Below are 24,640 nucleotides of genomic sequence, written 5' to 3'. Positions count from 1 at the left end.
ATTCTGACCCATTTCTATTTTTCAGGCACAGGTCATGCAGTAAGTAAAATACCTTTAGAATGTTGACCTGTTTGCATTCAGTTTGGCAGTATGTACTCAGAATATGTATGCCCACATGGTTTTATGCAGCAGCTGATGTGCAGAAATACTGCAATTAGCAGTGACTTGGGCTAAGAAGTAAAGGAGACTAATCTGTCCAGTTTCAATGCCTTGGAGAATCTGGTTGTTGTCTGATCCCATATTGCAACAGTCCACAAGGGTGCTGCTAGTGGAATGTGATGTGTTCATATCTCTCTTTTAAACTGAGATAAAAGAATGCCTATCCTTAGCAAAGACAGAGCTGAAGGAAAGGAAGCAGGCCCTGAAAGAGACTTGCTAAGCAAAACGGGTAGACTATGAACTTTCTTGCTTAATTGTAACTTGTGAAGAGAATTCCCTAAGCCTAAGCAAAGCATCTTTGCTGTCTGAGGTGTTTCCACATCCCCAGTGGATTACCCAAGTGTTTTACTTACACAGGCAGAAATCATGCGGCGCCAGCTGAAATATAATTCACTGCTGAACTGGGAAGTGGCTCTGAAATGACCAGGGAGTTTAGGACAGGAAATGAACGATGCTATTTTGCCCAATTTCAACTTCACAGCAATTTTGGGAGGCAGAATGTCAATATCTAGTCCACAGCTGGGCCCTTGGGCTGTCAAGCCTGAAGCTGAAAGCACCCGAGTCCTGCCATCTGTTATGGCCCGGCAGCAGCACTCAGTGCCACGGTGTCTGAGCATCTAATGACTACAAGGTGTAAGGATCTCTGTTGTACTTCTCATCCAGAACCCAGTAGTTCTTCCTTTAACGCTATGCTGAAACATTGCTTCATTATAGAGGGTAGAGTGCCATCTACTGAATCAGGTTGATGTGTTTCTGTAACTCCCACAGGAAAGTGAAATGATCTCCTACCTTTATCGATACATCCTCGTGCTCTCTGCTGCCTGCTCCCCTCCCTCAGCTAAGTGCAAGTCCTGCCATGTGTTCTGGTTGGAGCTGAACACTGATGATAAATGACGGGCAGTAACAGCATCAGTACGTTACAGTCACATGAGCTATTTTGAAAACCCGTTATTCCAACCACTTTCCTGTATGATTTTGTGTCATTCTAAATTACTATTCAACAGATTTAATAGAAAATATTTTTATCCAAGTCACATACTTTTCAGTTTTAGGATCTTTCACTGTTGTATATGCTTTTAGCCATCCACAAACAGCTCAGAGTTTACTGCAAGATCCCACTTTCCTGAATGCTTCCCAGCTACACTTGTAAAGAAACACAGGGCACGACAGATCAGTGAGAGGAAGGGAATACAGGATCCACCTGATGGCCCAGAACCCTGCAGTAAATGGAGATTGATTCTTAACTCAAACAAGCATTGAGCTAATGAATTAAATGGTGCAGTCCTGTGTGTTTTCAAGGCTGTATACACCTGCTATCTAAAGGGGAAAATGAACGAGATTTGCTTTTTTAATGTAACCTGGAAGGTTTGCTATCCCATGGGCCTTAGGTTTGACAGTTGTAAATGTTTTAGTGTTCCTTCACTCCTTCCCTTCAGGCAATAAATCTGTTCCTGCTCTTTGGAACAGAAAAAAAATCAAGGGATTGCTTTGGCTGTCATCATGAGGCTCAGACTCCTGCAGGTGTAGGATGTCATTTGGAGGCTGCTGAACTATCTTGCTAAAGGCAGAGACGAGGAAGTGTGGCTCTGAACCTAACCAAAACTCAGGGGCTAGGCTGGGTCTGGCCTGTGGGTGCTCCCTGGTGTGATCCCTTCAGAAGTGATTCAGTTCCAACAGCTATACTTGAAAAGTGATCAAATCAAAGCAATGCCTTGTGCTTACAACTTGTGCTTGTGTGTTTTCCGTGTCAGCCAGCTTTATGGGGTTCTTGAAACAGCAGTGAATAATTTTTTAACTGAGGCAAAATTCTTAAGCTGTAATTATAAGCTCCTGCGATCAAAATGTAGCACCAGGTCTAAGATACCTGCTCAGAAACAAAGATATTTCTGTCTTTGAACCTACAAAAGTAGTTCCTCTGTCTGTTAATAAGGTTTTTGCCACCCAACTGATGATTCAGTTGTGTGTGTGAGAGCGGTATAAATCTGATCAGTTAAAATTGCCCTAAGACTTGGATTTGACAAACGGTCGTAACAGTAAGTGGGGCTGCTATTTATAAAGTAAAAATCTGTTAGGGTTTTGTTTAAGTATTCTAGTGGTATTTGTGTAGAAATTCTGAAGAATTAAATGATGTATGTTTACTTTATGATAAAGTATAATCTGTAGGAATTCCTCCTATCAAAATACACAGATGCCTTGTTTTTAATACAAATATTGACCTGCCTGACCTGTTCTCCTGTTTAGTTTTCCACCTTTGTATGCATCAGCTGAAGCCCAAAGGGTGACAGGTTGAGCATCATCTTTGGATCAGTCATAGAGGAGGGTCCAGTGGGAATGCTCCAGAATCACCAAACCTCACTGAAATTTCACTGAGCATCTGCTGGAACTGTCAGACTGAATCTGTCTGATATGAGAGCATCAGGACAGGCTGCAGGATTAACTGACTTCTCAAGGTTTATTCTAGTTTTTTTTTCTATGGTTCTAAAACCAGGAAAGCCTTAATGTTGCGCTCTGCAGTTCCAATTCCTGTTTAAAAGAAAAGCTTTCAAGTAGGCTGGCACTGTGTGGCAAGTAGCCTTTCCCAGCCTGGAAGAAGCTTGCTGTGAGTGATTGTGTACTTATGTGATTCTGTGAGAGTGTGCTCACCCTCACCTTGGAGCTGGAGGTGCTGCTCACTGCACCCGGAGGTGAAGAACACATCTTTGTCCTGGCAGTGAGGATGTGTGCCCTCAACCCTTTCTCTCTCTGAGAGCAAAAACTCCCTGTTGATCTCCAAATAACATTTTTTTTCCTACTCAGACTCCGTTAATGCATGCTAACCTTAGAGTAAACAGTTTCTCATAGAAAAATTCCCTCAGGACAACTTCCAGCTTGATTTTTGAGGAGTTGCTTAGCCGTAATCATGCAGAATTCTCTGGATTTCAAGCGGCGTGCCTCCTGCCGAGGTGTTCTGCCTGCTAATGATAGGAACTCAAGCTGTTCTTTTTGTCTAGGCAAGGGCACTTGAAGGACAGCTCTCTGCTTTTGCCATCCCTCCGTATCTTGTGTGAGACAAACTGCAGAACTTTGGCAGACTAAGTGTTGCAGTCCCTTTCCTTAGTAAGCCTGCCTCTGAGAACTGATGGATGATACTACTGAGAATGAGCCACTTGTTTCTGACTTTTCTAAGAGGTTGCTATAGGAAGATTTCCATCTCCTTCTGAAAATGGTGAGAAAAAGAGTAAGTGATGCCCAAAGTGAAAGCTCTGTCCTCAGAATGAAGATTTACTACAGAAACACCAGGCAGATACTTAAGAGTGGATTTGGAGTTTGCAGTGAAAATAACAGTTCACTTAGTTCCAGGCAAAGCTCTCTCCTCCAAATTATCTGCTTCTTTATATAGGAATCAGGTTTATTTTAGCAGGCTGTAGCAGCAGTACTGTTGCAAACATAGAAAAGGTTGTTAAATGGTTGCTGTACCACTTGGAAGCATTACAGTGCACTTCTACCAAAGCAGACTGAACCCTTGCAAAGCCCAGTTCCAAATAATTCTATGATTCTAAGTGGCACTTGGGTCGTCCACACCTTCATCTGAAGGGGAAAGTACCTGCATCTCCACCTTCTGGTTTGTGAGTCAGATACGTGTGCCTCCATCTCCCCATGCCTTCCAAGCAACCATCCGTGAGTCTTTTCTCAGAAAATTCAAGGAGGCTATGAACAGTCTGCCCCACTGTGTCTTCCTTACAGAGCATGAGGATGCATTATGCCATTCTTCTAGACAAGAACTCAGTCTGAGATGCCTGGCAATGGGCATTTCAATAGTGGGCTCTTTATACACAATGTATCTGGAACAACAAAGGGTAATGAATCACTTTACTGGCTGTATGCATGCAATTAATATAGCATTAGTAATATAGGGGATGGTAGCCCGTGTTAACATTGCCTGCCAGCTAAATTTCTATGAATAATTGTCTGTTGAAATTTCACTCATTTATTTGTTGGTGCTCAGAATACAAAATAATTTGTCCTGCAACAGTGGCTCTGTCTCCTTGTTAACCTGGCATGTTGTTTCCTTCGGTAATGAACGAATGAAACTCGGGGCTGTGTTAGTGGCTTCAAAGCATTAGGCTGAGCCAGGCCCTCTAGCATCTCCTCGTGGCAGAGTTGTGCACAGCAAAACAAAGTCAGCACAAGCAACGAAAGACTGGAGAAGTTGGAGTTGTGGGGAACACAATAAGGAATACAGGAATCCAGCCAAGCTGCCAGGATCCTAAGGCTTCTGCAGCATGGGATGTGGTGACTGCTGGCTCTCCCCACCTGGAGACGGTTCATATTGAAGAGCTGCAGTCAGTGACAGATGATTTCAGCATTCATTGCAGGTGTGACTGCACCTGTATGTTCCCTGTAGAGCTCCACATTCATCTGGTGCTGATTAATCATTCTTTCTAGGTATAAAATGTGGGGTTCAGAGGAGGAAATCTACAGCAGAACCCAGCAAGGTGAGTGCATTTGGGTATTAAATGTGGCCAAGAGAGATTTCGAATTCCAATCATGACTTCTCTCAAAGTATTTGTTCTGCCCTATCAGCTAATACAGCAACGGCGCATATATTAACATCCTGGAATTGAAATAGAGATCAAGGGCGTAGGGTATAAATTGGTTTTACAGCATAATGTTAAATAATCAAACCATACTGGAGCAGCCTCTGTGACAAAATGACTTACATTTTTGGTACTGCTTTTTAAATGTGATTATGCATTTTAATTGTTTAACTCCAGTTTGTGGAGTAGTTTCAAAGATGTTTTAAAATAACTTACAGCATGAAAAGCCTCCTGATCTTTAAATACACCTCAGGTTCAATAAATTTGTTTTTAATTTCATGTGATGTGTGAAATAGTAATTTTGTGCAGCGCTTTCAGGGGAGCGGAGAGGGATTTCATAAAACAGGCCGGGACAGGAAGGATACAGCTGCATAAAGGCAGGAGGAATTTCCATGCTGCTTCCCATTGCGTCTCACTATAAGAACACCGTGTTTGAAAGAATGATGCACTTCTGCTGTTCTAAGCCTCAGATGAGCAGCCATGGTATAATGGGGCTCCAAACAGAGATATGAAAGCGGCTGGTCTGTCTTGCTCCACTCCTTCAGCCATCCATCTCATGGTCATCTCCCCAAAGCAGAATTCTGTCCCTAGCCCTAGGGGGTCCAGCTGAACGTAGAGCCTCTGATGAACCTCAGGGAATTTGCTTGAGCACTCTCTAGATCCCCTCCCATAAATATGGGGCAAGAGTGGGTTAATTTGAGGCATCTCTCACGAGCTCAAAAATGTGTGAAAACTGAGATGGAAACCTGTGCTTTATTTGTTTTCAGTCCTGATTATTTAGAGAGCAGAAAATCCTAATTTCCAGTGCCAATTGTCAGTATTTTTAACCAGATCATGGCTTAAAATACTGGAAAGATTAAAAAAAAAAAAAAAAAAAAAAAAAGACACCATCTGCCTTTTTTTTTTTTTTTTTTTTTTTTTTTTTTTTTTTTGTGATTCTGCTGAATGTTTATGGATGCCTGTTGTTTTAGAAATGGAATTAAAACAAGAGTTCAACTTGAAAACTAGGGCTGTTAATGAAGAAAAAATGCAGTTTTGTTCCTCTTCATGCAATAAATTAATAACAATAATTTGGAAAAGAAGTCTTGTGAGGAATTTCCAGAGCAGTGACTCCTGGTTAATTATCTTTTAAGATGCACCTCGTTTTCAGTTGCATGGTACGCTTGTTGGATTTATTAAAATGACACATCTATTTGTAACCCTCTGATAGGAACCTGATTAAATGTTTTGCCTGACTCGTTGCAGATTCAGCCACGTCTCTTCTAACAAACGTCGATTACACTTGCCATTAATTTTTACTTTTGCAGTCCCATTAAGGTTTTAAGAAGGTTTGGTCTGTTTATGTTTCTTTGTGTGTGTGTTAATAGGAGAGCTGGCTTCGCTAAGAAAGTGTGAGGTTTTCTTTGTTGTTTTCTTCTTCCCCTTATATCACATTAACATTCATTGACAATCACTTCTTCAGCAGCTGGAATGAGGAATGTTTATAACAGATAATAGCATGGCTGAGGTCCTTCCCTTGTGTCTTCAGGCACACAGGCACTCCAGTTGTGTTATCTTTGGTCACCAATCATTTTCAGACAAAACCTGCTGCTGTGTAGAGCCAGGAAGAGCTTCAGATCCTTTATGCTGAAGTGATGAGCCTGGAAGGTTCTTTCCGCTTCTTCACAAGCGAACACAATCCTTGCAGAATCGATGTTTGTAAAGATCACTGACATCTGCCCATCTGAGCTGTAGATATTTACCTACTGCAGTGTTTTTATTTTACTGCTTTTAATTCTATGTTTTTAAAGAGAGGATTTGGCTGGAATTCTGTCTTACAGTGTAACTGAATTGGACACAAGCCTTGTCCTGGCTTGTAGCAGTTGGCCAACGAAACAAAGGGTGCTGTGCTGTGGGGCAGCCCTTGGGGAAGGAAACGAAGCTGCCTCTGGGATGCACTGTGTGTCAGAGCTCACACAGCTGCTCCATCACACACTTCTCACCTGGCTCCTACATGCATAGATAGTAGCAGACAGCTCTGTGTCTTACAGCATGTCTCTGTGTTATCAATTGCTTTAATTTCCCCAAGCTACACAATGTCTGACCTGGATAACATTGGCCTCCTGGTGTCTCCAAGTGAGAGTGAAAACAATTTCCAGGAAAACTCCCTGTGTTGCTCTGAAGGAATCTGACATTTCTGTGCCAGATACAGGCAGCTGGGTTCAGTGATTTCTTTCCCCCGGTGTGGTGGCAGATGTGAAAGCCTTCTCTAGTGTGCTTCAAAGGGATTTGGTCCTTAGAAAGAAGTAAGTGAAATATTTATTAGAGCTCTGTGGGAATCAGAACTTTTATCCCTTGTGAAATTTATAGTTAGAGGAGGAGGAATTGGACTGAGTTATGAGCAAGCCAAAACATCTCCTGTGCTGGGATACATTTGCTAAAGACGAGCAGACTACAAAGCATTATTTTTCTGTGGGTTTTGTACCTGCAATACAGCTTTGCACAAATGGGTCACAAGTCACATTTGGGATGTCACAGGGACACGGCAGGTTCTGAGACTTGACACTGAACTGCATCCCTTCCCATTCTCCAGGTGCTATTTCAAATAGGATTTAATTTCTTGTGCAAGGATTGTGTATGCTGCAGCTTCATAAACTGAAGGAATATTTACAAATGTATTTAACTACCAGAGCTTCATAAATAGTCGGGTCTGCAGCAAAGCAATATAAAAGAACATTTTCTATTAATATATGCACATATTTTCAGAGAGACAATATTTGTTTAACAATTCTTATCTCAAGAGTGCTTATATGATGTCAAGGTTTTATTCCCACGCCTTATTTTCCTAATGATCTAATTTCATTACCTTTACATCAGAGTCAGAAAAAATTCTCTGCAAGCAGCAGGCCTTTCAAAGCACAACGAGGCTTAAGGCTCAGGAAGGGATTTGTATATCCCATTAATTTTCTTAATTGTAAACATAGCCTGGGTGCCTTGTGTAATAACCACATTTCAAAACAGCATGTGGCTCATTAAAGTCCTAACATCTGAACTTGTGGAGTAAAGGTAACCAAATAATTAATCTGAGTAGTGTTCCTTTGATTAGTGAGTGTGTGCCCACTAGAAGGCACTATCTGCTAGTTATAAAATGAGCAAAGAAAGAGCTTCATGGACAGAATTCCCCACGAATACCTCCAGAACAGCAGACAGGTGCAGTTTTAGGGAGTGGGCAATGTGTCTAGCCACAGTCACAGCTATTGCACTGCAAAACCATGAGGAATCAAAATTACTTGCTTTTTGGAGTCACAGTGACAGATGCATTTATAATATGAAGGAATGAATTTCTTGAGCTGCCTTTAGATAGGAACGGTGAGCGCTCTGAGCCCTTCCCCAGGGTTTGGAAGAGGAGGGTGAGGTCTCTGTCTCACTGATTTCCACTGTAATCTCAAGGCAAATCAATTTCCTGTGGCTCACTCCAGCTACAGAAAGGAACCGAGCTGCTTATTTGAAGTGTTGAGGCAGTAAGTCCAGAGGAAGCCAGGTAACATGAATTTGCACCTATTTTCTTGTCTCCCTTGACAACAATAGATTGCAAGAATTACAAGGTATAATCTCAGTAACTCTTTCTGAGCTCTGTCCTACATCAGGCAGCAGCACAGGCCGCAGTACTTACCAGGAATCTGAGGAAACCTGCCTGGGTCCAACGCAGGGAAAGAAAAGCTTTGAAACTAACTCTCACAGACAGCAGGTATCAAAGCTCAGCGTCTCTCTGACCTACACCCAGCTTCATTTGCTGCACAGACCAGATGGGGTGAGCTAAAGAGCTATCTGTATGCAGTTCTAATTACTGTCCATTGTCTTCAGAGCAAAGATTAAAGATCCACTTAAGGTCTCCATAATTCTGTATCACTTATCAGTTGGCCTGAGTGTTTCAAAATTGAGATTTATGTTTTGGATGTCTGTAACGAGAGCATCGCTCCTGCTAGAAAGATAGGAATCAATACAGCAGAAGAGATGAGACAGAAGTTTCAGATTTGTTTCTGTTGCCCAGTGTGAGATCCTTAGGCCAGTGCACACAACTTTGTGCATTTGTAACAGCTTCCAGTTTGTTTCTGGATTCTCAGACAGAAAGCAATACCACTAGATATGCTACAAAAAGCTTGGCTTGCATGGTGTCACTTCTAATTTTTGTCAGATTGTCTTTGTTGTTGTTAATACAGATTTTTTTGGTGGAATTATTACACAAGTCTGTACAAAATTGCACTGGTTTTGAAAGCTACGGTGGAAGATGCATTTTCTGTTTTGCAAGGGAATTGAAGTAGGGCGCGTTTAACCAGCAAACATTTGTGAGAATAAACTGCAAGAGGTAAATATGTGGGTAACAAAATACAACAATATGTTACCACAATGAAAGCAGACAATTTGTCTTTAAAGAAAGTGGTTATATGGACTTAAATATACAGATAACTAAATAAAAAATGCAAGCCACAGTTTCAAATGACAGCCCTACACAGAGCTTGGCTTAAATGAATATATGGAATAATTTTCTTCTTACATATCGTGTTTTCAGCTGGGATAAATTCCTGTGCATTTGGTCTGAAATGTAACTGTGTATAAAAGGCTGATTTAGTAAGGCACGAATGGTGCTCAGCCATTTATTATACAGAATGGACCTATATGCCAGTCTGTATTCTACAGTGATTGCACTCAAGTCTTTCTATAAGTAAATTACAACCTCTTGTGTTAGATTTTGCTTTAATATACATAACCTGGCTATTTGGTAACACATCATAATTTATTAGATTTTTCATGACATTACAAATAGCCTAAGGCTGGTATTACAAGATATATTGATACAGCTCCTACGTTCACAAAATTGCCCTATGCGTTTTTATTACAATTTCCTCTCAGTTTGGAAAAATGACCTGTCATATTGCCTTCATAACACACAGGTACTAATTTAGTGGCATCCAGAGAGCAGCCTTAAGTGGCCCACACGTAACTGCTGACTGCCACCAGTGCTTGCTTACATTTGTATTTCAAGCTGCAGTAGGGCTGTAATGATTGTCAGTAATATGCGACATTGGTCATTTTTCTTCACAATAGTGACACAGTACAGACTTTTCTAGGAACACTTCATTGCCAAAATGCTGTCATCTCAGGCCATAAATGTGGATGTGATTATAAAACGAACAGCTTTCTAAATAAGTGCTTTGGAGACTCCCAGCTGTTTGTTACTCAGAGTAGCCAGGCTCTACAATTGTAACTGGATTCTCTCCTTTGTTATTCGATATATCGTTGCTTTGTTTAGCAAACTTTGTTTTATACAACAGATGAGTGATTTAAACTGAAAGATCCCATACACAAGTTCCCACAATCCCATTCCAACTCTGTAAAGTATCAATATTTTAATCATTATTGTTCCAAGATGCTCCTAAGTGACACACTGTCAGTTTCAAAGTGTAGTTTTACAGTGTCACAAAAAGCAGAATACCATGGTGAGATTTTTTTCTAATTGAGAATTCTTTGTCTCCTTAACAGATCAGAATGGCAGTGGTAGCTCTGCTGTGTACACACGTCTCTACTGTTAAACATGTATTTGTTTTACATTCTAGGAGCACATAGGTAAGGTAATATCAACAAGAGATGACTTTGATATTCAATGTCTTATATTTCCAAAATCACCTTACTTACATTTATGAGGAGAAAACAATAGTCATCCTCTAGTCAAGAGAATGATGCTTGGACCTAAGATTAATGCCAGGTTTCAAACTTGTGCTTCACTCCACAAAGTTACAGTTAAAGTTATAGGACAACTTAAAGATCTCCACTGGACAGCAGTCATTATCTGTTTAGCTATCAAAAATGAGATGTCTAGAAAAAGTATATGAGGGAAAAAAGTGACCTCACAAAAAAAAAATACACCCGGTAATTGAGATCCGTAAGATCTGCATTTTAATAACAACTAATTGATCCTCGTAACAAGAATTCGAGAGGTGAAATTACAGTACACAAATTGAAATATAAACTAACCTATCCTAGCTATACAATATACATTAAGAATGCAAGCTCTGTAACAATATAAAAATGCTTTTACACACAGTAGTTGCAAAAAGCTGTTCTGTGAATTCCAAGGGCTTATAGAAAAAAAACCAAAGTCTTCCAGCATTCACCTTAAGTTATTGGCAACCTGTGGGGGAACAAGAAATAACGTGAATATGACTGAGAAGAATTTAAGAAAAAAACACACTGATCAGAAGTTTTCATTTGTGAGTTTCAAGCTAAGGAAAATGGCACTGGCGGCCAAAAACTCTCTTAACATGCAAGTCTGCCTGTTTCAAACAGGCTGCACGGTACTTGAGGTGTGACCTCTGAATTTCAGACATAAGAGCCTGAGACTCTTATTAAACCCCCTTAAAAAAAATGTTATCTACCATTGTGTTTATTTCCCCATTGCTTTCCATGGATTATAAAAATCAAGTTCTGCATGAACCAAAACAAAATTTTCCTGCTTACATATTGTAACACACAGCCCCTGCTTATGCTGGTATGCTTTTGGCAATCTTGCATTGCCCTTATCTTGTGAGAAAGCTTCTTGTATTGTAACATACAGCAGTTCTCTATGGGAATTTCAGCCTACCTCACAAATCAAAGCAAAAATTCTTTTTTTTTTTTTTGTCTTTTACAGTCAGTAATTTCAAGCGACCTGAGCATTCGTTGCAAGGCAAACTGTCTCACCTTAGCTCTTGTTAGTAGCAGCAGGGGCTTTGTTCTCTCCTTCCAGTTCTTCTACTCCAGCTTGTGTCATCAGGTCTGCTATGTTTTTCTCCAGGTCATCGATGCGGCAGCTCATGTCATCGAGTTCTCTGGTTAAGGGCTATGACTGTAATGGATTAGTGCACAGGTTCTTGGTTGTGTTTGATTGCAATTATGGCACTGCTCAACTTTTATGGTTGCTTTAAAAGTAGCTTACAAATCCCACAGATATACGTAAAACTGCTTCAGCGTTCAAAGTGTACAGTAGCCATCTGGCTTTAGAAAAGGATATTTCGTCCAATTATTTGGTCAGACATGGTTTGAAACTTGTCCTGCATTTGCTGAAGCAATGTCTGCACCTAGCAGAAAGAGAGGGAAAAAAAAAGCCTGTTTTGCTTTCGTTACAGAGGCCATCGCCTTCTCTTACCAGAACACACACCGACCCGTTTCTTGCAGCGTTCCACCCCACAAAGCACGAGCCCTACAGCACAGTTCCTCATCACCTTGTATTTACGTGTACACACAGACACACGAGAACGGAAACTCAGAGAGAGCCGACAAACCCGGAGCAGGCGGCAGCAGCTCCCCGCTAAGCAGGCAAAGCCTCTTCTCTGCCTCCACGGGAAAAACAACGGCGAGCTGCGCCGAGGCAGGCAGAACCCTACAAGTGATATCTAGTGGGATCCATGCAGAAGGGCCCAGAGGCAGAACCAGAGCACACGGACGGGGCGAGGCCAAGGGATCCTCCAGCGCCCGCCCTGAGGGACGCCGCGCTCCGCCCGAGCCGCCCGCGCTCACCACGGCCGTGAGGTCCTGCACGGTTTTGGGGTCGGTCTCCGCCATGGCCTCGGCAGCGGCTGGGCTCACCCCGGGCTCCACAGCAACGGTACTTCCGGGCCGCGCCTCGAGACTTCCGTCCTAGAGCTCTCGCGAGAAGATGAGTTCCCGCGGCATTCTGGGAAGTGCGGTCCGCGCGGCCGCAGCGCCTGCGGGGTGTTGAGGGCGGGAACAGTCGGCGCGTGACGGGAGCGCGCGGCCGCTTCTCTCCCACAGAGACGTGCAGGTTGGAAAAGCGGGATCGGCAAAGCTCAGCCGTCCAGTTAAGACTACAAGTGCCCCGCTAAGCTATGGCTAAGGAGAAATACGCCCTGATATCCAACCTGAGCCTCCCCTGGCGCAGAGCGCAGTAATGTGGTCCTTGAGGGACTGCAGAGCTTCGTGTGCTGGATTGTCCCTGTGGGGATGGATGCAGGAGCTGCATTCCCAAAGTGCAAATTTATGGGCTTTTCGACCAAAGCCACGCATCTGTGGCTGTCGTCTGTGAGGGGAATTGATGTTCACGCAGCTTGCCTATTTATGTACTGCGAAAAGATCTAAGCAAATTGAAGTAAAGCACTGACGGTGCGTTTGTAGGTGAGGAACGTTTGCCATTAGCAGGGGATAATTCCCAAATACCTCATTTCTGGTGAAGGCAGTGAACGCTGGCATGTTCAGCCTTATCCCATAGCTGCTAACAAATGTGAGATGTGGGGCATTTGCATTATTAATGTGCCTTCTGAAACACTGCAGTAGTAATAAAAAATAGAATTTAGTGCTACTTTGGGGAAATGTCGTCTGTTTAAATGTAAATATAGCTTCTAGTTCTGAGAAAAGCTAAGAAATTTACTCCCGTTTGTTTGATGTTTACAAAAGGTTGTTTCTATGACTGTTCAAGAGCTGCTGCTTTGGAAAGGCTGTCATACCTGGTCTGTAAATGCACACTGAGGAGATATCTCAGCTCCCAGGTGCTGATGTGAGTCACACAGCAGGCAGTGCTGCAGGCTCAGGCTGAGCTGTCCTTCAGCTGGTGCAGACCACCAAGGGATGTTGGTCAGCAGTGTCTGCTGGGGCCATCCCTTCCCCTGCACCATTTGAGCATGTCTCAGAAGCAGAAGCATGGGCCAGCTTCATCTCCAGCTTATTTTTCTCGTGGATGGTTTTGGGGCAGCTTGCCTGTGAGAACGAGACCTTCCCGAGTTGGTTTCCACACCTTGTAACTGTGGCTGTCCTGGTAGTGGTCCTGGCAAGTTCAGATGGGGTGCTTTGTAGATTCAGCTGGTGCCTCTTCTAACTCAGAAATTCCAGTGGCATGCTCCAGGTTTGGAGAGGTCCAAGGTGATTTCAACTTGTCACTTTAACGTTGTGGTATAGCAGTCCTGGTTATGCAAGAAGCCTGGTCAAACTGATGAAGGGATTCCTTGTGCCATTGATGGTTTTTAAATTATTGAGCAGTTGCACATTAATCTTCACACAAGTTTTGGAACTGTTTTTCATGGTAGGATAAAAGGTTTTCATGATTCACCTCTTAGCACAACATAGTCAGACAGTGACTACCTTTAATATCAAGGGCTTTTTGGTTGGTTGGGTTTTTTTGTCTTCTTTTTGAGATTAAATGCAGAAAAAAAGCTAAGCAGGGAGCACTGGTAGGGTTAATGATTCCCTCACAGTAATGGTCAGAGATTACTGAAATGATAGGAGATGTGGAAGGCTGGATAATCTTGCTAGTTTTTTTTACTGGCAAAGTCTTAATTTAAATTGTACAGAGAAGGAGGACTATCAGAATCAGCAAAGAGCCTGTTGTGTTCCTTAAAGTCAAGGGGAATTTACAAAGATTGATTTAAGAACTGTTAATGAAACTCATTTTTAATGCAGGGATAAGTAATTGCAGTGCAGAGTGCTTGGCCCATACAGCAGTAAGGCATTGTCAGGCTGTGTACAGCAGCAGCACACTTTCAGTTTTCCCAAAAACTCAAAATGAGCTTTGCCTTGGTGGAAACATGACAGATTTCTGGCACTGGCATCTTTAGATTTGTTCCTGTTTACTCTGGTGATGCAGAGTTAATGCTTAATATAATTATAATCAAGCAACCACTTGAAAAATAAAAATCAAACTGTTAATTTAACAGTTTGTTTTTTATGCTATTTAATGTAAAAATCACCTAAGTGCTTAATTGTACAGAATTGAATTTGTATTTGCTATTATACCTCCTTTCCTATAATCACAGGACAGGGATTAGGTGGCAGCTAATGAAAGGGTAAATAAATCCCAAAGGCAATTTTTGCAAAGACAGTTGTTTTTGCAACAGTACTTTAATTGCTTTGTCCATCAGCTCTTATTTGGGCTCCTGGATGATGTCAGGTAATCGTGGTAGTACTGTCTGTACAATGGATGTGCACTCAGACTGTTGCAACCATTCTTACTCCTTCATGTGAGTGTGCTGAGTTTATGGATCTGAAGGTACTCAGCACATAAAAATATGTTTCTTGTACTCCAGCCAAAGACTTACGATGACATTTTGAGAATGAAATTTTAATATCTCATTGCAGCCTGAGTTGCTCACAGCATAAATTCTGGAGAAATTAGAAAAATATAACAAATGGAATTCATTTATTACTTCCAGAGGAACAGCACTCTTTAGAGGCTGTCAACTGTACACGAGGTCAAAATGTATTAAACAACAAATTCTTCTTTGAAAAGAACTGTGAAGGGAAAGCTGAATGTTCAATATCATGACTTGTGAATGTTTAACTAGTTAAAGCACAGTGTGTGGAAGCTGCAGAAGAGTGATCTGGAGCAAAACAGAAACAATTTACTGTGATTATTTTCAGATTGTTCTTATAGAATCATGGAATCATAGCATGGCCTGGGTTGCAAAGGAGCACAATGCTCATCCAGTTCCAACCTCCTGATGTGTGCAGGGTCACCAACCAGCAGCCCAGGCTGCCCAGAGCCACATCCAGCCTGGCCTTGAATGCCTGCAGGGATGGGGCATCCACAGCTTCCTTGGGCAACCTGTGCCAGTGCCTCACCACCCTCTGTGTGAAAAACTTCCTCCTAATATCCAACCTAAACCTCCCTGTCTCAGTTTAAAACCATTCCCCCTTGTCCTATCACTGCCCAGCCTCGTAAGCAGCCCTTCTCCCTCCTGTTTATACACCCCCTTCAAGTACTGGAAGGCCACAGTGAGGTCTCCCTGGAGCTTCTCTTCTCCAAGTAAACAAGCCCAGTTCCCTCAGCCTTTCTTCATAGACCAATTTTTCAGCAACTAAAATAAATATCTTTAATCTGAGTAGTTCTTACACGAAGTTCACTCCTGCTAAGAAATTAAATCACTTTTGCTGTAGTTATTCTGCTCTGGTAATTTACTGTGTCTTGCCTTTTCAGTCTCTGATGAGCTGGATGTTACCCACAGCAGAACTGAGCAAGGAGCGCCTCCCTGCATCTCCGGATCTTCTGGGCCACGTGTGGGAAGAGAAAGAACAGCCAGGATTCATTAAGAGCAGACAGATTTCATTGCAGAAGGTCGGACCAGAGGAAAATGAGCAAAGTAAGATATGGAGATAGGAAGTATTATTATCAAATTTCATTTTACTCCTTCACTGTCATTGCTCCTCATTTCTCCGCTTCATTTTAAGCAAAGTGTGACAACGTGTGGCAATATCTGTTACTTAATAATAACTGCTTTGCATTTCATAATAATGTTAATACAGTCCTTACTGGCATCTCTGGGGCCAGGACAAGAGGAGCTGTGCTCAGCAACCACCCTATAAAAGAACAAGGAAGAGATTGTAAGATTATACTTTGCTCTCTTTAATGATACTGATAGTTCTGTAAAGAAAAGGACACGTATATATGTGAAAACAGACATTATGCTGGTAGAAAAGTCAACGGTACTTTTATGGTCAATATGTGAGTTTTAAAAGAAGCTACTAAGGTATGTTTTACCTTCATACTGACATCTGTTATCTCAGTGATTGGAGAAGGCACAGAGTCAAAGATAATTCACACGTGTAGAAGAACACGTGGGTGCCCCGTCCCTGGAGATGCTCAAGGCCAGGCTGGATGGGGACTTGGGCAGCCTGATCTGGTGCCTGGCTCAGTGCATGGCAACCCTGAGAAAACTTAGAAGAGAACTTCTGTGTTGGAAAGCAGTGTGGGAGAAAGGGAAAGAGCCATGTTGTGCTAACGTGGCGTTGCAGTCCTGGGATTCTTCTGGGAAGTTCTATAGATAGCTGTCTCTATGTTGCCCCTCTCCTTCACTGCCAACTTCAGGTTCAGTCATGCCCTTAATAACAAATAGCAGCTGATTTTTCTGATGCTCAGTACCTTAAAAGCAAAATGTTAATGTCTAGATACTGAATCTTTCATCATGGCTACGTGGAGCATGGACCATGCACAAAACTGAAATGTGTTCTTCTCACACACGTTGACATTTGTGACCTAAGTGTATGGAGAACTTCATTTTTTTAAGCTCAAAGTCCATTTTACCTTCAATTATAAACGTTCCAGAGGGCATCTCATTAAGGTTCCTGAGTAAAGCAAGCATACTATAGATAGAAGGAACAGTTTTGTTCTGCTAATTAACTGTAAGTGATGGGATTTTTCAATCAAGTAATTACTAGGAGTGTTGGCTGTAAGTTTCTGTAACAAAAGTCGATTTGCAGCACAGAAACACAGGAGTTCTTAATGGAGGTTCAGTTTCTTTGAGAAGCAGTGCCAGTGAAAAATGTTTCACTCTGTTGGGCCTGGCTGTAGTGTCTGTGTAGCTCGTGGTGGTTTTCCCTTTAGCACAGGTGACTCTTCCTGTAAAGTCACTGAAGTGTTGCTGTCAGAGGTTCTTGGGTGGCTGTTGGCATCCTAAACCTAGGAGGTGCAGGGTCCCAGGAGGAATCCTCCTTTGCTTTGAATCCTGGCATTCCCTGGTGAATCAGAGCAGAGACAGATGAGGCTGTTTTATAGATACATAGACTGCATAGAAAGGAGTTTGCTTTTAGTCACAAAGAGATGTGCTTATGCTTTGAGAGACATTTCAGTGCTTTATCCACAATCTGAGCCCTCAGGAGTGGATGTGTAACCAACGTCTGATTCACTTCCATGGGCGTTTGTTGTTTTTGAAGATGCAGCCAAACTGTTTTGGACTTGACTTTGAGCATGCAGCCCTGCCATTCACACTCCCAAGTTAAGCAAGTGATAATAAGTGCTAAATAACCCATGTAATTTTGCTGTAGTTTTTCTGAGCTAGAAGTGGAATTACACTTGTGCAGCAGGGTAGCTTGCAGTTTTAAATTGAGGCTATAACAACTAGAAAAGCTGGATACTCTTGGCAGCCTTTACACTCAAAGCCTAATCCATCAAACCAGAGGATTACTTGGAGGGTCACAGGAGTGTAGTACAATTAAGTTGTTTTGTGCTTCATCTCATTTAAAAATAAGCCCACATCTTTACAATTTTATCCTATTAATTAACCTTGTCTACTTCTGTGACAAAAGAGAATGTGGACTGAGGGTCTGATCCTACAAATGGCTGCTGAGGCTTGGATACTGCAGAGTGTATCCCAGCAGTAACTACACAGTAAGGTACCTCACCTTTCTGTACCTGAGATCTCATTATTGTCATTAATTCTAGTATATGAACACAGATGCTTGAGAGTGTTTTCTGACAGGAATGGTTACTGTTATTCTCGTGTCTTCTACATTCATTACATTTGTCATTCTGTTAGTAGAACTTCTCTGCTGTAGTGATTTTACATTTTTGTCTGAATTACAGCTGTTGTCACGTTTTAATGTACCTCCATGTACAGCTTGTTTGCTGAAGTCCTCATTTCTTTCTACAGAGATCACGCAGTGATTTATTTCCTTGTTTTAGTTTCTTATTCACAATAATGAAATGCTCTTCTATTTTATTTCCTGCTTCTCCTGGGTGAGCAGTTTTGTTTAGATGCTTTCTACCTTTTGAATGTTAACTTTCCACCCAGAACTAGCAGAAAAGAAGTGAAAGTATCACAGGTAGCATTCAGTTTGGACTCTTTTATGAGAAATTCAAAATGAATGCTTTTAAAAGATACATTTAGAAGTAATACACATTCCCACAAAGAATGTTATTAAGTGTTAAAATTCCTTTATGGGCCTATGAATTCCTCAGAGCTAAACATTAATCATGAGCAAGTGCTTGGCACTGAGGTTGTTGTTCCTTAAATTATTTCTGATACTGTTTTATGTTCAGTATCAACGTTGTTGTTTGGTGAGAGCATAAAGTTAAAGTTGTCTGACATCCATTGTAAAGAGCTATAAACTCTGCTGTGTCCTCTTTGGATTTGCTGTTTGGTCCTGGTGTGGGGTCATGTAAAAACGTCAGGGGCATCTCAGCTCCAATGCACTTACCTTGCATTAGAAGTGTGAGAGGGATCTCTTACTTGTTCATGCTGTGTTTGCGTGCCAGCTGTGGCTGAGCAGATTGTTCAGGGTGATGATGATGACAGAAAGCAAAAAAGAAGCTGAAATTTTAAACTCTGAATGGAGCTGGATGAGATTTCTGTGAACATTTCTTAGAGAATTCATTGCTGTTCCAATTACTGCGAACAAACAAATCTGGATGTGTTTAATTACCTTAAATACTGGAGAACAGGTAACTCTTTTCAGTGTCTGCTCTGACAAGATATTTGTGCCCTCTGTTGTACTGAAAGAAGTTTGGCGTGGAAGATGCAAATTAACAGCTAGGTAGCACAGACAGCCAAGTTTTGCTCATCAAAATTTGGAAAGATTCCTTCCAATTCTAACTGCAAAGCCATGAGAAAGGCATCGTTTGCAAACGAACAAAGGTGGCGCATGGAAAACAAATGGAAGCCAGCAGGGGAGCCAGAGCAGGAATGAGGCCAATTAAATGGCTCTGCAGCCACTCTGAATAATGGGGCAATTCTAAAGGCTTTGCAGAATATGGAAATCTGCACCATCGCACATCGTGGAGCAGTGGTAGCCCATTCCTATTCTGAATGAATCTAGCAATGAATTCCTTTTGATTCCAAGGTGTTCAGAATCAGGTCAGTGCTGAGTTGTTGTGCAAAACAAACCTGCATAGGAATGAATAAAACCAGCGTTTATTTGTTCAGTGTAACGACAGGAAAGAGAAGGTTTCCTAACTGTAGCATCTAAGCAAACTGTGCTCTACGATTATTTTCCCAGATTACTCATTAAAGTTCACTTCCTGCCCAAACTGTGCACCAATATGGGCTATTCTTCAGGTGTTAGGGATGTTGAAAGCAGTGCCTCCAGTCCTGCAGTGTTTGCTGTGATTGTCCATGTGCTGGCAGAAGAGTTTTAGTGTGGGCTGCAAAAAAGTACTCATCCACGTTTGTCATTCTTTCCCTGATTTCCTAATTTTGGGCCATTCTGTTAGCGATTCAGCACAGTGCATAAGCAGTAAATACTGTTCTGTGCCTTGGTGCTGTACAGCTGGTAGCCCACATTTTGTACAGAACTGTTTTACGGCCTGTTTGCTTGGCATACAGCATCCTGCTAAATTATTCACTTGAAGCTGTGGCCAAGAGGCTGGATGTTTGTGGCATGTCAAATGAAATTCAGTCACTGCCTCTGATGTAAACAAACTCTCCAGATTTGTCTCTGTCAGGAGCAGAGCTTTTGATAATGTGTTCATTTTCTCCCCAGCTGTCCTTTGCACTCCAAAGGGAGCAGTGATTAACTGAAGGCACAATCCTCATCACTGGTGCTGGGGCACTCCTTAGGCCAGTTTAGATCAGGTTGGGTTGGGAACGAGTGGGGCATTGTCTGTGCATCAGCATCAGGCAAGGAACCCACAGCAAAACTCACTGATGTGAAAGTGGTCTCTCCAACAACTGTAAGCAGGATTTGGGCCTCATTTGGATCTATTTCAACAGATAATGGGGCCGAAAGACACTGTGTGTAGGTGGACATGAGCAACGGGACAGTCCCATAGGTTTTGGGATCTGGCTTTGGATCTTGGAGTCTTCAGGGTGCTGGCATGAGGCACCAACTACATCACTTGTCTCAGTGTGGCTGACATTTATTATTTCACCTTTAGAGTCAGAGGTGGAGCATAAAATACAGCTGTATTCCTATTGCTCTGCCATAGGAAGGAAAGACTGTGTGCTTAAGAAAGTACACAGTATTCAAGCCATGAAACTGAGGTTTCCTCAAGTTGTAAATGTGGCATGGAAGCCACATATCACAGCAAAAACAGCTCAAAGGAGAAACTGGTACTTCTTCAAGCACATCAGAATGGTCAATATCAGGTGCTTGAAATAGAAAAAAAATCTTCTTTAATTATGGGAAGGCTGTGGCAAAGAATATTCTTTCACAGGTTGTGTTATGCAGTCAAAAAAGAAAGATAAAACATAATTAATAAGATATGGGTAGATCTATGTGGATCAGACCTCGGATTATTCTAAGTAATTTTGCAGAAGGTCCTCAGTGCCTGGGTTCTCCTGCCATCCTTTGGTCAGAGAATCTCACCTTGGTTTCTCAAGGTCCAACCCAGTTTTATAAGGTTAAAAAGTTCAACTCAATTTCACAGTTTGCATTCAGCTAAATATTCTCTTTCTGACGCATCCTTAAACAGTGTTTCATTTTGGCACAGTGTCCCTAGAATATCTCTTTTTGGGCCCCATCTCTTTATCTGCAGAATTTGTCACTGAATGTAGCACTTTATGGGTTAGGCCAGGTGATGCAGAGGGTTTGCCTTGATGGAAGCTCCTTTGGGAGCCAGAGCTGGGCTGAAAGCGTGCACCTCTTGTTGCCATGCAACAGTCAGACAGAACCCTGGGTACCAGACACAGCTCATTCATCACTTGGTGATTTTTCAATCTCCTTTTCAAGTGTGGCTACCAGAATTGAAAGCAGTCTTTTGGTCTCTGCTTCAGCTGTGCTGTAAAATAATGTTATTACTCCTCCTTATTAGTCCCACACACATACATCTAAAGATCCCATTAGGTCTCTGTGCTTTTTCCCCATCCATTTGTGCCAGTTTCAGATTATGACAGTGCTGTTCTGTCTTTATTCATTGTAGTGCAACAAGATCTCATGATGTGAACGTAACAGCAGATGTTTCCTAACGTTGGACTTATGCCTCTGCTAGGATAAACAGGACTCTGAGAAATGAATGCGGTGAAAGCAATTAACATCTGGCTGTGAAACAGAATGTCCACTGATCCAAATTGCTTCTGTTTTTCTTTCACGTCAGCATTTCCTATGGGAAGCTGTGTTCTTCATGCTGCATTCTGTGTGTTGCTGTATCCATGATTGAGTGTTAGGAGAATATTACAGGGCTGTTTCCTTGCCAGATGTGAAGACTAAGTTTGAATGTCTTCTTGATGCCTTTTTCTTTGTCTGTAGGTAAAATGAGTGGCCAATATTGGAGAGAACTACTGATTTGTGTTGTTATCCGTTGTATAAAGATGTTGAGAGCGTGTGATAAATGAGAGTTATGCTTGTCTGCTTGTGAGAAAGCATGCCTGTTCCTGGGTCTCAACACACTGCATTGACAGTACCTGATTATTGGTTCCAGTCTATGACTGAAACAATTCCTAGATACATTTCCTTTGATGTTCAGTACAAAGTGCTAATTTATACAATTAGATGGATAAAAATATGCAGTATCAAACTGTAAGAGCGTACGTTCTGATTTCATGTTTGTCCAGCTCTGTGCAAAAACACAAAGCCTGTGCTGAGCAGGAGGTTACTGAGAGGCTCACGTGGTCGTATCCCATCAGGGTGCAACAACCAGAAAGTTTAAGAAATGAAATTAAACTTTAACAGTACCACAGTTGCATGGCAGTAAAATTCAACTCTTATAATTCTGGTTACGTTATCCTAGAAACTCATTTTTACGGTATCTTAAGCTATAAAAGAAATTCATTAGAGGCATAAGGAACACAATGAGATCATCTTTCATTTCCCTGCTCTGAAGCTACATGGGATGAAAAACTTCAGGCAATTTATTGTGTCAAGGACTGTACGTGCATGCACGACTGTCAAGGAAAGAGATAAGATCATATAGTAAGGTTCCTACTTTGATATATCAAAACATTTTATTTGGGCAGGGTCAGTAACACACAGTCATATAAAGAAAGGGAAACTGGGAGAGGGAGACACATGTTGAAAGTAAATTAAAACTGGAAAAGGATTCTGGAAGCCATGTGGTATATACTGGAGGATCAGTACTGTTGGTGTGATTTCATTACTCAGCTTGTGATCTAAGCTCTATCTAAATCTAGTGGTTATTTTCCTTCACCTTCCGTACTCAAAGAGTGCTGAAATTAAATTAGTACAGAGTTAATGATCCATTCTGACTGTTATACTGTGGTTTCTTTTCAGATCTGTACCAGTAGTGTCTGGGATCATCTGGGGAACATAGACAGTAGTAGACTGAGAGCATCTGTAATTACTGTTGTGAGTTCTAAATTGACCTTACCAGAATAAAATGGAGCAAGAGTTTTGTTGTTAATTAATTTTCACAAATGCTTTCTTAATTTGTGCATATGTATCTAGCATGGAGGTAAGAAGATAAAGAAAGAAAAGGTAGGCACAAAAGAGATGCACTTAGAGCAATAAATGATGTATTACATACTGTTACCAATTTGGGAATTGCATTTTCACTTGTACTAAATCTGACGAGTACCAGAACTATCAGGTGCCGTTGTCTTAAGAGAAATGGTTAAAATGGTCTAAATATGTTAAAAAATAAGTAAAGGACAGTCAGTGTCAGCAGTTCAGTGTCTGTTCTGCTTTGGGTTATGTATGCATGGACTGCAGTTCTGCAGGAGTGGTTGCAAAATGCTTCTGTTTGTAGAAATCAAATGACTGACAGTGTCCTGAGTATGATGGGAAACCAGATTCAGAGGTTCTTTAGGATCTTTCTTTTTGATAGAACTTTCTCATAGGAATAATCACAACGTCCACAATATTCAGTGACAAACCTGGGGGCAGCCGGGGCCAGAAGCTGCCCAGGTGGATGCTGAGGCTGCTTTATGCTTGCAGCACCGTCCTGCTTTTAGCAGAGATTTCTTGTGCTTTGTCAAATGTCTGCAACAATTAATTGCTTGTTGCAAAGTCAAATCAGAGTGCTTAAAGATCTCAATACACTCGTTATTTGATTCTTGGAATGGCTTAGGAGAGTGCAGTTGTGCTGGGGTAGGACAAGAACAATCTTACAACGTATTGCAGCATGCATGCCTGCCAAAGATGAGGATAATCAATCAGCATGTTGCCACTGCTATTGATGCAGTGTGAGATGGTGTTTGACTTGAGAGATGAAGAGGAAATTAAGCGTAACACAGTGATAATGGAATGATCAATGCTGCTCGCTGCAGACTTTGCATTGAAAAGCAAGATATTTTGAGAATGCTGGCCACAGAAGCGTGAATAAGGTGGTAAGTCTTGCCCAAAAGCTGAACAGAATTGACTCGTATGCTACAGTTAACATTGGTGCTTTACCAGCAAACCAAGAAACACAAAAAGAATGAGGGGGTGTCCTAAAACTTCTGTTTCAAGAAGGTATGGAGAACTCTGGGTGCTGTCACAAAAATCATTTGTCCCAGTCTTTAAATCATGGCTCTGTTTTCTCATCCAGTGTAACGTAGGAATTAGTGCAGAAATCCTTTTCTTCTAGCACTTGCATACACCTGTTGGGTTGGGACAAAATTTTTCCTTCAGTGGAATTTTCTGTGGAAGGAGCTTTCAAAGTAGAACTTGCTCCGAGTATCGTAGATCTCAGCCTGATCTGGTGTGATGCAAAGTGATCCTGGATATTGATCTGGAGAGGAGCACATTTGTGTGTGGTTCTCCTTGGGTGCGATACATAGACAACAGGATTGGGCTCTGTAGCAAGTATGTTTGCAAATCTCTCCCTGTGTAATGCCAGCTTGAATTTTTTATGTTAATAGTTCCCATAAGGGGAAATAGGACTTCTGAATGTCTGCTTATAGGGTCAAGTGTTTATTATTTATACTGTATGGGTTTATCTATGGTTTCTGCTAATGAGATATCCTATACTCCTGGTGTTTCCAGTGTTTTTACAGAATGCCAATTTCTCAGGAAATCGTTAAGGAAATAATTAGGGGCCTGCATCCATTTCCCATCTTTCCTTGCATTTTAGATTCTCAGTCCCAACTGTGTTATTTTCAGGACTTGTTGCGAAGACTAAGCTCTGGGTTTTGACATCCTGGTCCTTCTTCACAGCCTTTGAGGCTTATTCCATCTCATCTACTCTCTGAAATGCTTCTTTTCTCAATAATACCACATGATGAACCAGATAATAGGATTATCAGACCCCAGTCATATGCTTTAAAATATCTTGTTGAGTCAAAATTTCATTACTT

At 41.6% G+C, this 24,640-nt stretch overlaps 1 protein-coding gene across 1 annotated transcript; it reads right to left on the bottom strand.

Annotated features, from left to right (window-relative positions):
* Nucleotides 1-10,647: 10,647 nt before the first annotated feature.
* HSBP1 (heat shock factor binding protein 1) lies at nt 10,648-12,412 on the bottom strand. The gene is made up of 4 exons (XM_052686302.1): nt 12,270-12,412; nt 11,764-11,830; nt 11,454-11,576; nt 10,648-10,905 (listed from the first exon to the last, which is right to left on the bottom strand). The coding sequence occupies exons 1-3, from the start codon at nt 12,312-12,314 to the stop codon at nt 11,455-11,457; spliced, it is 234 nt and encodes a 77-aa protein (XP_052542262.1). The 5' UTR covers nt 12,315-12,412; the 3' UTR covers nt 10,648-10,905; nt 11,454.
* Between the last annotated feature and the right edge of the window lie 12,228 nt (nt 12,413-24,640).

This window comes from Tympanuchus pallidicinctus, unplaced genomic scaffold (genome assembly GCF_026119805.1).
Source record: "Tympanuchus pallidicinctus isolate F22 unplaced genomic scaffold, pur_lepc_1.0 scaffold22, whole genome shotgun sequence".
Classification (NCBI taxonomy): domain Eukaryota; kingdom Metazoa; phylum Chordata; class Aves; order Galliformes; family Phasianidae; genus Tympanuchus; species Tympanuchus pallidicinctus.
Note: the sequence above shows the minus strand (reverse complement) of the source record. Positions and strands in the feature narration are given on the sequence as shown.

Bases quoted from the DNA above. Each gene is read 5' to 3' on its own strand.
- HSBP1 (XM_052686302.1), bottom strand. From the start codon at position 12,314: ATGGCGGAGACCGACCCCAAAACCGTGCAGGACCTCACGGCCGTG. The intron at 11,831-12,269 runs GTGAGCGCGGGC...TCTTTCTGCTAG, and splicing joins TGCAGGACCTCACGGCCGTG to GTGCAGACATTGCTTCAGCA. The intron at 11,577-11,763 runs ATATCCTTTTCT...TAACCAGAGAAC, and splicing joins TGACCAAATAATTGGACGAA to TCGATGACATGAGCTGCCGC.